This window comes from Erinaceus europaeus, chromosome 4 (genome assembly GCF_950295315.1).
Source record: "Erinaceus europaeus chromosome 4, mEriEur2.1, whole genome shotgun sequence".
Classification (NCBI taxonomy): Eukaryota; Metazoa; Chordata; class Mammalia; order Eulipotyphla; family Erinaceidae; genus Erinaceus; species Erinaceus europaeus.
Genome location: NC_080165.1, coordinates 100,880,592 through 100,897,127, shown reverse-complemented (window position 1 = coordinate 100,897,127; position 16,536 = coordinate 100,880,592). Strand labels below are relative to the sequence as shown.

The window sequence follows — 16,536 nt, the reverse complement described above, 5'->3', positions numbered from 1 at the left end:
AAGGGGACTGGGTAGGGGGTGTAGGTGGGTCCTTCATTGTCCCCTTCATCCTCTGACTGTCCCTCCTTGTTTTCCAGGGAGGCATGAGGAACAGCAAGGGCCTACGGCACAGGACACCCCCCCCCCAAGAGTGCTGGTCACCACCTGCCCCTCTGGACTCTACCTCAAGGACCACAGTTCCCACTGTTCTGAGGACTTAGGGGATCAAGAAATGTACATTTCTCCACCGAAGCCCCACATAAAGTCATGTGCATAAAAATGGAGACCCAGTCTGCTGGGGGTTGGGTGTCACAGAGACTGTCAGTTGGCCTCCTGCCCCACCCAACCATAAGAACTGGTCTCTGCCCCCCCCACACACACCCCAAAAGACACTACTTGGTCCCTGGAAGACCCCAGAAGAGCAAGAGAAGTGGCCAGTCTTCCCGGAACTTGTCCAGATCCCCTCCCCAAAGGACAAGGGACTCGTGGCTCCTGAGCAGAGTTTTCATTTCAGAGTTTTGTTTATTCTACCAGAGCACTGCTCAGGCTCTGGTTTGATGGTGCTGGGGATTGAACCTGGGATCTCAGAGCCTCAGGCAGAACAGTCTTTAGCATCACCATGATGCTGTCTCCCTAGCCCCAAAGTTTTATATTTACAAACACCCACCACTCCAACTGGAAGCCCTAGGGTTCGCCGCACCCTCTGCACCTGGGGAGCTCAGAGGTTCACTTAGTGTGACAGAATTCATACAGAAATTGCTTATTTGCTGGAGCGCAGGCTCAGGAGCAGACCTGGGCCCCTGAAGCAGTCTTTGCTGGGTTCTCCAAGCCCAAAATGAGCCATGAGACAGTCCCCAAAAGGCTCCAGGCACCCTCAGCCTCTCACTGGGACACATGCACACAGATGAATACACACGCATCCACACACGAAGCTGGCCCTCCAGGTGTGTTCAGACAGCTGAGAGGAGCTATATACACTGAGGTGAGGGGCTGACAGCTAATGCCATCCCCTGGTCCCCAAAAACAACCCCTGGGCTCCAGGCACCCTGGCCTCTCTCACTGGGACACATGCACATAGGAGCACCCATGCATACACACGCATCCACACAGACAGCCGACCCTGTGTTCAGACAGCTGAGAGGTGCTATGTATACTTAAGTAAGAGGCTGCCAGCTGGTGCCAGCCTCCCCTGCCCCCCCTCCGTCCTTCTAGGGATGTCCTGCCCGGAGCAGGGAGCCGAGGTCCACGCTGCAGCCCCCTAGCGTCACCGAGGGAGGTGGAGCGCGGGGCCCTGGGGTGCCCGCAACGCGTCCTCTATGTCCTCCAGGCAGCCCAGTAGGTCCATGTCGCCGAGCGCCCTGCGCAGCAGCTCCAGTGTATCCCGGGTGCGAGGTGCGCTCCGCCGCCAGGCCGCCAGCATGCTGTAGTGCGCCTCCCGCAGGCAGCGCGCGTTCTGCAGCTCCAGCCGCTCCATCTCGTACTCGCTCAGGCCCAGCCGGCGAATCAGCTCCTTCCAGCGAGACGGGGGCACGCAGTCCACCACGGCGTACAGAGTCCTGGGGTCTATGGAGGGGGGGGGGGGGGGCGGTGAGCTGGGTGCCCTAGAACCTGCACCTGACCTTCTAGGAAGCAGGCCTCACCCCGCACCTTCCTACCCGACCTCCTAGGAGGCCACCCTCCCCCGCACCGGACTTCCTAGGCCTCCCTACCCCCTTCCCCTCCTTCCCCTCCCGGCACCTGAACTGCCCACACCCCCGCCCCGCCCGGGACTCGGACTCACCATCGGGGCGCTGTGGATGGTCGCTGTCCTCCCACTTGGAAGGAGGGGCGGGGGCAGGGGTGCCGCTGGGGGCCGCTCCCTGGTGGGGCTGAGCCATCTCGTGGACTAGCCCCGTCCCCATTCTGGACCATTCGCCCACCGGGAAGGTGGGGCTAGGGACATAGCTGGGGACCGGACTGAAACTGGGGGTGGGGCCAAAGCCTGGGGTGGGGCAGAAAGCAGGCGACGGGATTTCCAGCTCCCCCTGAAAAAGAGGAGGGACCCGTGAGCAGAGGAGCAGGACAGCCCGCCACCCCTCGGTATTCCAGAGTGGAGCTGGAGGGGCTTGGGGAGCCCAAGGGTTGGATGGGGCGTGATTCCAGGCGATCTGGGAGTGACTGGGAACGACCAGATGGGAGTGGACAGTGAGGGAAGACTCCAGGGTAGGTTCCTGGTTTCTCCTTACCTCTTTGCCAGGTGTCTGTTTCCCACAGACTGAAAAAAAGAAAGAAGCGTCACAACCTTCACTTCCTCTTCCCCCTCTGGGGCTGGCCCTGGGGACTTGTGGTCACACGCTTCAAAGCCCAGTGGAATGGAGAACCACTGGTATGGTGCCCAGCCCTGCAGACCACCTCCCACCAGCAGTCTCCCATTTTTTACCCCCCCCCCCAAACCTCCTCTGCACGCCCACTGTCAACCTGGGGTGGGGGTGGGGAGCACTCACCAATGGAGTAGAGCTTGGGTTTCCATCGCTGGTAGCGGCAGACCATAATGCCAAAGAGGAGGGACAAGATGCAGAAACCAAAAAAGATGACCAGGGGCAGCAGCATGGTGGTGGCTGGGGACAAAGTACATTGTAGTTAGGGGTGGGCAGAGGGGAGTAGGACGGAGGAGCGGGGTTTGAGGAGGGGCGTGTAATAGGAGAGGGCAAATGAGCATATGCACAGGTTTCTCCCTCCTCACCTGAGTCCTCACGTGGAACAGTAAATCTAGGAGGGCACCACTTCGTGCAGTCCAGCTCACTCTTACAGCTAAAAGAGATAGCTCTGGTGAATAGGGCCCTCCCAGGAGAGAAAGACTTACAAAAAAAAAAAAAAAACAACGGGGGGGGGGGGGGACATCAATTATTGGAAGTTCTTTGCTTTCCAAATCTTTCAGCTATCTCCTGTTAGAATGGGAAGTAAACTGATCTTAGGGACCAATGCAGAGGAACGAAACCAAAGCTGGTCACAGAATCTCTTCATTTTGAAACTGGAATTTAGAAGAAGTCAAAAATTAGAGTGACAGTCCAGCTAAGCAGTGTGACTCTGGAGCGAGTCACATCTCACCTAGAAACCTCAGTCTCACCAGTACGAACAGAATCCTACCCACCTGGCAGGACTGGGGATTAAGTGGGAAGAATTTTTTCTTGGAGACACAGTTGACTTTGAGAGAGGGCCAAAACATTCACATGAGAAATATAATATAAATGAGGAGAGCTCTGGCCTGGGATAGGGACTAGGAGCAACTGGAGCAGATTCTCTGCTGGAAACTGAAAGCAGAAGAGGCCGTTCTGTCCAGCTCACACACAAGGTCGAGATGTGCAGGCTCTTTCAAGGAGAAGAGGTGAAACTGACTGGGGAAAAGTAAACTAGATTGGTGCCAGCCATGTCACAGCTATTTTTGGTAGTTCTTACAACTCCACCACCAAGTAGGTGTCATTATCCTTGCTTTTAAAAGGAGTATGTGTATGTGTATATGGATATATGGATGTATAAGCTTTTCAGAGGCATTGAGTCACATGTTCCATTAAATGTCCTAGCTGAAGTCAGTTCAACCTCAGAGCCCTCAGAGTCCCAAATGAGCAAGAATAGCCTCTGTGGAACTAGAACTGGAGAAGACTAGAAGTAGTGAAAGGAAGTAGAAGAAATGCCGGATTGTATCTATCAATCGAGTTATTGACACTATACACATAAGCACACACACAGCCACCAGTAGGCCAGGCTCCGTCCACTGGCACGAGATCCCAACTGCTTTTAGCTGTGAGCGTATGTTTCCCAGAATTAGAAACCGTAGTAAACCCTGCCACCCAAGAGTCACCTGCAGTCAAAGAACTGCAGGTCTTTGGGTATGAGCCTTTGTTCCCAGTATTCTTAAGACCTGGGGTACATGGGCCAGGTGGTGCTGCGTCCTATTGAATGCACATACGTTACCATGCTTATAGACCAGGGTTCAAGTCCTCAGTCCCCACCTCAGAGGGGAAGCGTCTTAATTGTTGGAACAGTGCTTGCTGCAGGTGTCTTCTCTCTGTCTCTCCCTTTTTCTCTCAATCTCTCTCTGTCTCTCATGCTCTGGCGGTAAGAAAGAAAGAAGAAAATAAAGGAAGAGGGGAAAATGGCCACCAGAAAAGGTGGCGTTGTGCAGGCACCGAGGCCCAGCAATAACCCTCATGGCCAAAAAGAAATAAAAGTAAAATGTAACTAAAATTTGAGGAATGCACTGGGGGAGGACAGAGTGCCTGGTATCTTTACTGGATGGACTCCTACTCAGGCAGTCAGAAACATAGCACCCTGGGTATTTCCCCAGCTCCACTCACAGCTCTGACCCACAACCTGCCTGTGTCAGCCACGCCGTGCCCCGAGACTCAGTGCCAGCAGCTGGCAGAGATACTCACTTCTCACAGGGGAGGCACACACTGCCTTTCAAGTAGAAGCCTGTGTGGCAAAAGCAGATAGTGTCCAGCTTCCCATGGCCTGTGGGAGGAGAAGAAGCAGAGCTTAAGGACCACCCTGCACCCCTGAACCCTGCATCTCCTGGACCATAGAAAGGAGAGGAGCAGGGGGAGGTGACCAGAACAGGAGAAGGCAAGAAAGGAGGTACTTGGTAGACAGAAAGCTGTCACCCCAGACTGGGAGGCCTGGGGTAGGGGCCAAGGGTGTCATACTCACAGGAGTGAGTTATGGTGCCATTGACACAGGCACTGCAGTTCCGGCACTGGAACAGATCCCCCCAGGTATGCCGGTACTGGTTCTCCCGACAGCCACACACTGTGTCCTGCTCCACGGTGCATGGAGAAATCTCCACCTGCTGCATCTCTGGTGAGGGACGGAGGGAGGAGGTGGCTGTGAGCCTGCTGCCCCCAACCCCATAGATTCTACTCATTCTCCCCTGCTGCCCTCCAAGACATGCCCACTTGTGTGTGTCTAGGGCACATTCACACTATGCATGTTCACTCACACACCAAACAGTGAGCTCCACCACCCCACCCCACCCCACCCCACCCCCGCTGATTTAAAATGCAGGATACAGTAAGCAGAGTGTCAGACTCTCAGCGTGAGGTCCCAGATTCAATCCTCAAAATCACATGTTCCATAATAATGCTCTGGTTATTGCTCTACCCCCCCTCACCTTTCTCAAATAAATAATGGAAAGAGAGAGTCTCTTCTTTTTTTTTTTGTAAACAAGGAATGCATTTATTCCAACACACAACATAGACCCATCACTTAAAAAAAATAGCTTAAAAGGTGAACAAAATAGCAATAGGATCTTAGGGAAAAATCAGTTGAAAAAGGAAGTTTAGGGTGTAGGAGGTGGCCTAGTGGATAAAACCTTAGACTCTCAAGTATGTAATCTCAGTGCCCTGGCATCCCACGTGCCAGTGTGATGCTCTGTTTCTCATTAACAAATAATAATAATTAAAAACCTATTTTAAAACATGGTAATCTCTCTAACTTGGATTCTTTAAAGATCTTAGATGGAGGGGGTCCAGGCAGTGGCACACCTGATTAAGTGCACACATTACAGTGCACAAGGACTCGGATTCCAACCCCTGGTCCCCACCAACAGGGAGAAAACTTCACAAGTGGTGGAGCAGGGATGCAGGTGAAAAGAGAGAGTCTTGATGAGGGACCTGCAAGGTGGCATGTGGCTAGGATGTTGCCCTCTCAAGCATGAGGCCCCAAGTTTGATTCCTGGCATCATATGTGCCAGAGAGATGCTCTGGTTCTCCCTCTCTCCCCCTCTCTGTCTTGCTGTCAATAATAAATACACAAATAAAGCTGTTTTTTAAAAAATATTAATGGTCAGCAAGATAGCTCACCTGGCTAGTGTGCTCACTTACTTTTTAAAATTTAGTTTTATTTATTTATTTTTTATTAGTGATTTAATAATTATTAACAAGATTATAGGGTGGGGCAGACAGTGGCACACCTGGTTGAGCATACATGTTACAGTGCACAAGGACCCAGGTTCGAGCCCCCAGTCCCCACCTGCAGGGGGAAAGCTTTGTGAGTGGTGAAGCAGCGTTGCTGGTGTCTCTCTGTCTGTCTCCCTCAATCACACCCTTCCCTCTCCATTTCTGGCTGTTTCTTTTTTTAAATTTATTTTATTTTATTAATCTTTACTTATTAGAGACAGCCAAAAATGGAGAGGGAAGGGGGTGACAGAGAGGGAGAGAGGCAGAGAGACACCTGCAGTCCTGCTTCGCCACTCATGAAGCTTTCCTCCTGCAGGTGGGGACTGGTGGCTAGAACCTGGGTCCTTGCACACTGTAACATATGTGCTCAACCAGGTGTGCTGGCAAACGCTAGAAGAAGAAGAACCAGGTGCGCCACCACCTGACCCCTTCTGGCTGTTTCTAGCCAACAAAGATAGTAAAAAAAAAAAAATTTTTAAACCCAAAATTATACAAGAAGAAGGGTATAATTCCATGTAATTCCTACCACCACAGTTCCGTGTCCCATCCCCTCAATTGTAAATTTTCCTATTCTTTATCCCTCAGGAAGTACAGACTAACATTCTTTTTGGGGTGCAAAAGGTAGGAGGGCTGACTTCTATAATTGCTTCTCCACTGAACATGGGCATTGGCAGGTTGATCCATACCCCCAGCCTGTTTCTATCTTTCACTAGTGGAATAAGACCCTGGGGAGGTGAGGTTCCAGGTCATCTGCCCAGGGAAGTCAGGATAGTGTCATGGTAACATCTGCAATTTGGTGGCACTCAATATCAGAGCACTGCTCAGCACTGGTTTATGGTGGTGCAAGGTATTGAACCACAAGGACTTTGGAGCTTCAGACATGGGAGTCTCTTTGCATATGTATCATGATATCTCCCCCCTCTTTCTTTCTTTCTCTCTAAGAAACCCTTTGGTTACCTCCTTTTAAATTTATTTATTTATTTATTTGTTAGTAATGAGAGATACAGAGAGAGAGACCAGGGCATCGCTTAACTTTGGCTTATGACAGTTCTGGGAATTGAACCTGGGACCTCGGGCCCTCAAGCATGAAAGTATTCTGCTAAATCACTATGCTGTCTTCCCAGCCCACACTATTCTGTCTCCCCAGAACAACACTAGAGAGAGCTTTCAAGCTATAGTGTCTCTTCCCCTCTCCCTCTGTCTCTTTTGTCTCTATCTGAAAAAATTCAGCCTGGAGCAGTGAAGCCCTAACAACAACAGCAAAAGATTTATTTACTTATTTATTTGGGAATAGGAAAGAGGTCCTTGAGCTATGAGGCACCAGGAATCCAGCCCCAGGGATCAGTCATACGTGTACACACACACACACACACACACACACACACACACTATGCACTACCCATTGAGCCACTTCCATAGGCACCCACCAGAGGCTGGGGGCCAGGCCTACTGTGTCTTTAAGCCCTGCCCTCTCCTGAGACTTACCTTTCCGGCACCGAGCACAGCTGAAGCACTGCTTGATGTGGTTCTGTGCTGCGATGAAGGTGCCCTTTTTACACACCTCACACTTCGTGTCTAGGCCCGGGCCCTGACAGTGATCTTTCAAGTAGGTCCCTATGGAGAGAGCACAAAGGTCAGAGCCACTGAGTCCAAAGCCCAAGGGGGGAAGCCCTGGGACCAAGAAAACACCCAGGACCACCTCCCAGAGCCTCGGGGTGAGGATGGGGGTGGGGAGAGGCAGCAAGGCCAGAAGGCTGGGAGCAGGTCCTAGAAACCCAGGAGCAGGGCCAGATGGTAGTGCAGAGGGTTAAGCGCACATGGCGCAAAGTGCAAGGACCAGCACTAGGATCCCTGTTCGAGCCCCTGGCTCCCCACCTTCAGGGGAGTCACTTCACAGGTGGTGAAGCAGGACTACAGGTGTCTTATCTTTCTCTCCCCCTCTCTGTCTTCCCCTCCTCTCTTCATTTCTTTCTGTCCTAACAACAACACAATAATAACTACAACAATAAAACAACAAGGGCAACAAAAGGGAAAAATGCCTCCAGGAGCAGTGGATTCATAGTGCAGGCACCAATCCTGAGCAATAACCCTGGAGGCAAAAAAAAAAAGAAAAAAGAAAGAAAGAAAAAAAGAAAGAAAGAAAGGAGAAATCCAGGAGCCTCCCAAGCAAGGAGCCACTTGTTCCTACCTTTGTGGCACATGGTGCAGCAGAAGGTTCTGTTGTCGGGGTGGAGATACTTTCCTGGAGGACACACAATGTGATCCTCCAAGGGAATGGCCTGGGCCAAGGGGTAGAGTGTCCACAGAGCCAGGAGCACCTGCAGAGAAGCCAGGAAAGCACCCACTAGAAGGGAAGGACAGTGAGCCTGCCCCAGCTCAGCCACATGGCTGCAGGGCCATGTACTAGGTCATTCTTTCTATGTCCTCTAAGCTCATTTCTGTCCCTCCACCTGGAAGCTAGAAACCCCCAAATCCAAGCTGTATTTTATCTTTTTTTTTTCTGCAGAGTAATTAGTTGTGCTGGGCACAAGGTAGGTATTTGAGGCATCTTTCTTTTTAGATTATGTATTTACTTATGTATGTTTATTTTATTTTAATGAGAGAGAGAAAGATACAGAGACACCATAGCACTGCTCAGTTCTGGCTTATAGTGATGGTGATGACTGAACCTGGAACCTCAGAGCCTCAGGGATAAAAGTCCATTGCAGAACTATTATGCTGTCTCCCTAGCCCTTCTTTTTTCTTAATTTCGGACAGGCAGGTGACCTTAATGATAGCACTAACAATCAAAGTGGTATCTCTGTGTCTGGGAGCTGTGTCCATGTAATGTTCATTCTGCAACATAGCAGCCCTGTGTACTTTATGAACTGTGTGATAGCAGGAAGGGTTTGGGGGGGGAAGTGGCACAGTGGGAAGTGGCAGGTGACCTTAATGATAGCACTAACAATCAAAGTGGTATCTCTGTGTCTGGGAGCTGTGTCCATGTAATGTTCATTCTGCAACATAGCAGCCCTGTGTACTTTATGAACTGTGTGATAGCAGGAAGGGTTTGGGGGGGGGGGAAGTGGCACAGTGGGTAAAGCTTTGGACCCTGAAAATGACTTGAATATATATATTTAACATGAAAAAGACTTTGGACCCTGCAGACCTGAAGCCCAGAGTTCAGTTTCCACTACTGCAAGTGGGAGAGATATTCTTTCTTTCAAGATGTATTTATTTATTTATGAACATAAGAGACATGAAGGGAGAGAGAACCAGAGCATCACTCTGGCACATGCAAGCAATGCCAAAGATCAGTACAATAAAGAATTTCTTCATAAATATGTATCGAAACCTCACTCAGGACTCTTGAACTGGTGCATCCCCCATCTCCAAACCTACACAAATCCCCCAGCTTGGTCAGGGCAAATGCAGAGGAGTAGAAGTAGAAGTAGAATGGGGGGGGGGGGGGATGTCCCAGGCAGGTGAAGGCATGGAATGCAGCCGGTAGGCAGCAGTGAGGACTGCTCAGAGGCTGATGACCAGCTCAAAGGACCATGGGAGTGATCAGGGACCCCGAAGCCCTTTGCACCACAGGATTGCATCTCTCCCAGCCCCTGGTCCAGGCCGGGTCCAGTTCTGGCTATGATGTGGAAAAGCCATGCCAAGAGCTGGGGACTCAGACTTTGCTTTTTGAGCTCCTTGCTGTTCCCACCCCGCTCTAACGGCTGGTTTGTGTAAAAATAAGAGGATGAGGGAACTGGGTAGTGGTACACATGGTCAAGCGAACAGTTACCATGCACAAGGACCTGGGTTCAAGCCTCTGGTCCCTTTTCCACCTGCCGGAGAAAGCTTCACAAATGATGAAGCAGGTCTGCAGGTGTCTTTCTCTTTCTCTCTCCCTATCACCCCTACCCTGTCAATTTCTTCTTTCTGTCCTATCAAATAAAAAATAGAAAGCATAAAAGAGAGAGATAAGACAATGGCCTCCAGCCCCAGCCCTGACAGGTCAGGCCTAAGTCAGCCACTGGAGGGCGTTGCGATGACCTGGAAACCTGCCTCTTCACCACAAACCGGGGAAGTCACGCGCGGAAAACATAGGCAACCCCGCCTTCAATTCCAGGGCGGCCTCCTCCAGGGCCGGGTCCTGTGAGAATCCCTCACCCAGGGCAACAGGAAGTGTTGGGGGCGGGGGTTGTTTATGGGAAGGGCTTCTCCACCCTGAAAATGCAGTTCCTTTCCCCGAAGATGAGCTCCTAGCACTTGGAATCCCATCTCAGGAGGCTGGAGGTGTGCCAACCAGCAGACTGGAAGAATTGGGAGTGGTGGTGGGGGTCCTGTTCTGGGGCAGTCTTAGGGCTGGGGGTGATGATGGGGGGTGTTCAAGGACTCCAGCCCCTGTGAGAAATAAGCTCCCCAGAAGGGAAGGAGGGAGAGAGGTTTTCTCAGGCGGTGCCCCTACTCCACCGCCCCCCAACCCCCCAGTCCTCTCCAGCATTTGGGGGGTTAAGAGAGATCCGGGAAAGGGAAATCTTTTCCCAGCAGCCCCGCCCAGTGACTCAGGCCAGAGGGAGGGAGAGGGAACCAGCAAGCTTCCCCAGCTCCTCAGGGGTCATGAGTCAGCAAAGATAGAAGGGACCCCAACTGATCTCTTCCTCCTGGGGCACTACTTTCTCCCTCCAGGCCCCCTCAGGGGCCCCCCTTTCCCTCCTCCTTCCCCTTCCCCTCCAGAGTGGGCCGAGGACCCCTGTCCCATTTGGCCCTTGGATTTCGGGAACCGGCTCCCTATCACATTCCATCCCGAAGGGAAGTCTGATCCGACCCCTGGCTTCCTTGAGTCTCCTCCCACCCCTGGCTTCCTAGCATCAGGTCCTGCCCACCCCTGGGGGAGTGCTCCTTCCCACGCCCCTCCACTGCAGCCCTGCCCACACTCCTCCCCTCCCCACCCCAGCCAACCACCCAGCCTAGAAAGGGGGAGAGGGCTGACACTCCCCAGTTCCAGCAGGGAGCAAAACCCAGGCTACCCTCCTCCTGCGCGAGGTTCATAGCCTTCCCACAGCTTAGCTGGTTCTGACCAGTTGGGCTGGATCTGGGGACCTCCCTAGGGCCCCCCCACAATCCTTAGGAAAATAGGCCAGTGCTGAGTCTCCAAGGCCTCTCCCACAAGCCTACTGTGAGTGTCCGGAAAACTCCAGAACTCTGATTGACACTTCCAGGAATGAGCATGCAAGCAAGAGGGGAGCCCCCAGGCCTTGGGGAGGGGGTGCTGGGAAAGGCAGTATTCCAGGCCACCCCCTCAGGCTCCCCTCCACCCCAGCAAGCATGCTTTGTGCTGCAGAAACAGGAGGTGAGCTTTGAGCACTCCAACCCCAGCGACCTGGTGCAGAAGCCAGGCAGAAGTGTCTGTGGAGAGATAGTTGGTGGGGTGACCCAGCACCCTTCTGACTCCCCCACAACTTCCGCCTGGGGGAGGCTGTGACTTCCTGTGCTGGGCTGCAGAGTAAAGCAGACACAGAGCTAGACCTGTGGTTTCTGTGCCCCAGCTCCCTCCAGGGATCACTGTTTTCTGATCCACCTGAAAGTGCCTTGACTTCTCAGATAGGCCTCCTTAATGTCAAAGTAATGTCACTGGCTTGGAAAGGGAGGTCACATGGGCTGAGACCTCCCCTCCCTCCCCTGCAGCCCTTCACTAATGAGGTCTCCACTCAGGCTCATTAGGCCTGTGAACTTTAATAATGTGAATTAACCCCATCTACTGTGGGTTCTTATCATGGCGCAATTATCTTTGGCAACGAGATACCATCTCCCCCAAACAGACCATAAACTCCAAAATGAGAGATCAGAGAGAGTGTCTTGGTCAGAGATAGTGTTTTCCCCTCCCAGGGAAACTCTCAGCACTCAGCATGGGAGAAGCACAGTGAACAGGGCTACAGGTTTGGGTTTGGGGAGTGGGGCTAAGCTGTCTTCTTTTTTGTTCTTTATTTTATTTATTTATTTATTTATTTTAATGAGAGAGAGAGAGAGAGAGAGAGAGAGGCAGAGAGAAAGAGAAAGAGAGAGACCAGAGCACTGTTCAGCTTTGGCTAATAGTGGTGCTGGGAATGGAACCTGGGACCTCTAAGCCTCAAACATGAGAGACTTGTTTACATAATAACCATTATGTTATCTCCCCAGCCCTTTTTTTAAATTTATTATTTATTTATTTATTTATTATTCTTACCAGAGCACTGTGAGCAGTGCTGAGGCTTATGATGGTACAGGGGATTGAACCTGTGACTTTGGAGCTTCAGGTATAAGAGTCTCTTTGCAAAACCATTATACTGTCTCATCTACTCTAGGCTGAGCTGTCTTCTATCTATGCCAATGATGGCCACTGATTACAGAAAGAGAGAAGTAGGACATCAGCCCCCCCAAATATATTTATCTCTAAGCAAGACCTCCCTCACCCCTCCATGTACATATTCTCCCTGGAGAACCTAGCAAATGCCCCTCTCTTTCTGAGGCCCCTCATGTAAGACTGCCCCCAGAAAGGATGTAAAAGCCCAGAAGAGTTGGGAGGCTTAGGAGGTGATGCTTCTGTCACTTGGCTATGCCCTAGGTCCTTCAGGTGCCCCAAACTACATACATATCACACTCTCTCTCTCTCACACACACACACACACACCAAACAAATGTCACACTGACCACTTCTGCAGAGGCCTTTGCCTCTTTCTCTGCTTGAGGCCTGTCCCCACCCCTGACTGACCCATCCAGTTCATCTTGGAGGTGCTTCTGATGTCACCTCCCAGTCCTCACTTGTCCCTCAGCTGCCTTCCACACCCAGCCCCTCACTGTTGCCATCACCCTACAGCCTTCTTATCTTCCGCTCACGCTTCAACTTGTGCTTGGCTTGGGGCCTCCCTTGCCAGAGCCTCACCTTGGGCATCATTCCTGTACCTTCTCTGCATGAGTTGGGTGTGGTGGGCCCTCAAAGAATGATTGCTAATGAATGGGTGAATGAATGAATGAATGAGTGAATGAATGAATGAACGAATGAATCTACTAGGAACCAGGTTCAGATTTTTTCTGTATCCCTTTCCCCAACCCCCTCACACACACACACCCCTGCCCCCCACTTCCTCCAGTCCTCTCATTCTCATTTCTGAGTTCCCCTCAGCATGGTTCTTCCACTCTGGACAAGGTGTTCAGCTTCCTGCCACCTCCCACCCCTGTCTCAATACAAATCCTAGCCCTGCTCTTTCTCTTGTCTCCCTAAAAGTCTCCTGGTCCTTTTTTCTTTTTTTTTTTAATTTGTTAATTTTATTTATTCTCTTTTGTTGTCCTTGTTGCCTTATTGTTGTAATTATTATTGTTGTTGTTATTGATGTCATTGTTGTTGGATAGGACAGAGAGAAATGGAGAGAGAAGGGGAAGACAGAGAGGGGGAGAGAAAGATAGACACCTGCAGACCTACTTCATAGCTTGTGAAGCGACTCCCCTGCAGGTGGGGAGCTGGGGGATCGGACCAGAATCCTTACACCAGTCCTTGCTCTTTGCACCATATGCGCCATATGCGCTTAACCCTGCTGCGCTACCTCTGGACTCCCCTGATCATTTTTTCTAGTCAACCTGCCCATCAGTGCCTTCAGACCTCAGCCCTAAATCCATTGATCTTGGAAACTTCCCTCCCTGATTTTATCTGGTTCCTTGCTTCATTCAACAGCTGGGCTCAGAGACATCAGTTCAGAAACAAACAAGCATAGGTCCCACGGAGGTAGTCAGGGGCTCCTGGACCCCCGTGGGAGACCCCAGAGTCAGCCTGGGGGAGCACCTGGGTTTTCTGGAGCTGAGCCCTAGCACAGAGACCAGCCAAGCAAGAAAAGAGAGTTGGCAAGCTTCCTCTCCTCTTCTCTTCTCCCTCCCCTTTTTTCCCTCCCTTTCCCTCTCTCCTGCTCTCCCCACCCCTTACTGGCCTTGCTTCCCACAGGTACAGTGTTTAATGGATCCTTTCCCCCAGACTGTATTCCTGTCCCTGTTTGACCCTAGACTGGTGGCTTCCTTGAGAGCAGCAAAGTCCTTCTAGTTTTGTCACATTCTCTCCTGCATTCTACATACACAGAGAGAGAGAGAGAGAGAGACTCTGAAAAGCTGGTAGACAACCTGCCATGGTGCCAGGCCTCCTCCCTGCCCAGCCACACACACTCCCCCAGGTGGGTGGCCAATTCCAAATCCTCTGTTTCTCTGCTTCCCAGTTTGAAGCCTTAGAGAGACTATCCAGCCCTCTCCCCATTTCCCTCCAGGTTAGGCTAAGCTTCTGCCCCTTAGGTGTCACACTCCTACCTGGATGGGATTAGCCCCAACCCCATGTCCCTTCCTGGACCACCACCACCCCTTTTCCAAAGAAGGCAGTCACTGAGAAATGGCTGCTGACACTAGGAATTCTGACTGTAAGAATGTAAATCTTATGGAGCACTTTCCACTTGCTGGCCCTGTCCCTGTACTAGAATGGAAACTCCAGGGGCATAGAGGTTTTGTTTGCTGTGTAATAATCCCAACAACTAAAGCAGTGCTCAGCACAAAGCCCTCGTAGACTAAAAATCCAACACTGCATGCATCCAGAGCTACATAATCTTCAAAGGAACATTAAGGAGGGAGGGGCTGTTGTGTCCATTCTCCTTAAATTTTTATTTATTTATTTATTTATTATTAGATAGAGATAGAAATTGAGAAGGGCGGTAGAGATGGAAAGAGACAGAGTGACACCTGCTTCTCCACTCATGAAGCTTTCCTCCTGCAGGTGGGCACCAGGGTCTTGAACCTGGGTCCTAATACATTGTAATGTGTACACTTAAGCAGGTGCGCCACCATCTGGCCCTGCTGTGTCCATTTTAGAGACAAAGAAACTAAGCCAGGTGGAGGTCATGTAACCTGCTCACGTTCAGACAGTTAGCACGTGAGGCAGCCAGTAGATGAATCCAGGTGAACCACCCTGAAGAGGCAGCTGAATGGGGGGGGGGGGGCTAGGGAAGAGAAAAGAGAATGAAGCCAGCTGGGGAGGAAGGAGATGGGCAAGCAGGCAGAGAACAGGGGGCTGGCTATGGAGAAGTGCCCCCAAAGATTGTGCAAGTGTGCATGTGAGAGGAAGGAGAGCTTTGAGATACAGCTCGGAGAAGAGGCAGATAGTATACAGAAAGAGAAAGAGAGATGAGCCGCGTGTTTGGTTTTTTTTTTTTTCATATTTTTTCTTATTTGCTAAGACAGGTGGAGACAGGGGCCTTGAACCCAGGTCCTCGCGCATAGTACACGTATGCTCAACCATGCATGCCAAAACCTGGTCCTGAAAGGCTCTGATGAGATTTCTGGGGAGACTGGCAGCACAGGAAGGAATGGTTAACAAAGAAAAGATGAGACCCAGGGGAGAGGCAGGGGGTGGTGGGTGGGCTCAGGGGAAACTGAGATCTGGAAGAATCTACCAGGCTCATAGGTTGGAGGGAGGACTCTGAGGGGTCATAGGATCATCAGGGATACACTGAAACCAGGCCTGAGAAAGGGACATTCTCAGTGATGAAAACACTCTTTCTACTTCCCCAAAGTGCAGGAGAAAGCTTGAGGTGTTTGGTGTTTGGATCTAAGGGGGGGGGGGGGGCAAGCGGTGGGGTGCAGGTGTAGGAAGCACTGTCACCTGGAGAGTTTCAGTCACCAGAGCACATCTGCCTAGAAAGGGGGGAGGCTGAGGGAGGAGGGTACTCCCAAGGTGGAAGCCCAGGGCTGGGGACCACACCCTTTGGCTGCAAGACCCCTACCCACTTTGCCCACTTTGCGGCTCCCCTCCCAAAGACCCATTGTAGCACAGTGTCCCATCTCCCCCTTCCTTAAATAAACCTTTCTGCTGCCTGGACTGTTTCCCTATTTGAATAGGCTCCCCAGTCCCCGCACCCCTGCTGCCCTCTGTCCATGGCACACACCCCACACATTTGGGTCAGCCAGCCGTCCAGAGGCACATCTGGACTCTGAATCATCTGGACTGAGGGAGGAGGACCTGCCTGGCCAGGGAGGAGAAGGAATTCCCCATTCCTTTCCTCACTGACCAAACCCAGCCTACCTGCCCTGATGGACACCCCCACCCAGCTCCCTCGTCCCCCGCGCCCTTCAACCCTCTCCCTGACCACACTCAGGGTGGATGGATGAGACCTGGACAGTGTTTAGGGTGAGGCCTGTAGGCCCCAGTCCAGCCACCTCCTGGCAGGGCCACTGCTGTCCCCCTCGGGTCCCCACAACACCCTTGGTCACCAGCCCTCCGCCCCCTACCCCCAGAGCCCAGTCTTACCAGTGGCAGCGGCAGGCCAGGCACGGCAGGGAGGCCCATGTCCGGCCCACGGTGGCCTCTCCCCCATCAGGGCTCAGCCATGGGCACAGACGGCAGGCAGCGGGCAGCGCGGACTCGGAGGAGGCGCCAGGTCCCGGAGGAGCCTCAGACTTAAGGGACTTAAGTCAGGGGCCTTGAAAGTTGAGCAGGGGGGAAGAGGGTGAGGGTGGGACCACTGTTAGATCCTGGGGTGGCTGGAACCTCAAAAGCCAGACTGGAATCCGGCCGGAGAACTGGAGCCAAAACTAAAGAGAGGAGGGAGAGGAGGTGGGAGGGGAAGGGAGAGTGGCAGCTCGAGAT

At 51.9% G+C, this 16,536-nt stretch overlaps 2 protein-coding genes across 12 annotated transcripts in view; one reads left to right on the top strand and one right to left on the bottom strand.

The window, feature by feature from the left end:
- PLEKHG6 (pleckstrin homology and RhoGEF domain containing G6) overlaps window positions 1-494 on the top strand; it is an 18,851-nt gene extending 18,357 nt beyond the window's left edge. For all 10 annotated transcript variants that reach the window (XM_060190221.1, XM_060190218.1, XM_060190214.1 and 7 more), the window contains one exon: window positions 78-494. In XM_060190221.1, coding sequence (XP_060046204.1) covers window positions 78-87 — 10 coding nt within the window. In that variant the 3' untranslated portion in view covers window positions 88-494. The remainder of the gene's footprint in view (window positions 1-77) is intronic.
- On the bottom strand, window positions 495-16,536 carry TNFRSF1A (TNF receptor superfamily member 1A). 2 transcript variants are annotated; one of them, XM_007527843.3, is made up of 10 exons: window positions 16,198-16,536; window positions 8,101-8,230; window positions 7,398-7,526; window positions 4,666-4,812; window positions 4,392-4,470; window positions 2,702-2,769; window positions 2,463-2,576; window positions 2,205-2,233; window positions 1,760-2,003; window positions 495-1,542 (listed from the first exon to the last, which is right to left on the bottom strand). In XM_007527843.3, the coding sequence occupies exons 1-10, from the start codon at window positions 16,234-16,236 to the stop codon at window positions 1,244-1,246; spliced, it is 1,278 nt and encodes a 425-aa protein (XP_007527905.1). In that variant the 5' UTR covers window positions 16,237-16,536; the 3' UTR covers window positions 495-1,243. The 2 variants fall into 2 exon arrangements, with proteins under 2 accessions (XP_007527905.1, XP_060046208.1); XM_060190225.1 differs by having other exon boundaries at window positions 8,101-8,256; window positions 16,198-16,535.

Coding starts and splice junctions, on each gene's coding strand:
- TNFRSF1A (XM_060190225.1), bottom strand. CDS start 16,264: ATGGGGGAGAGGCCACCGTGGGCCGGACATGGGCCTCCCTGCCGTGCC. Junction 4,813..7,397: donor CTGTGCTCGGTGCCGGAAAG/GTAAGTCTCAGG, acceptor GTCCCTCACCAG/AGATGCAGCAGGTGGAGATT. Junction 2,577..2,701: donor TGTTCCACGTGAGGACTCAG/GTGAGGAGGGAG, acceptor CTTTGTCCCCAG/CCACCACCATGCTGCTGCCC.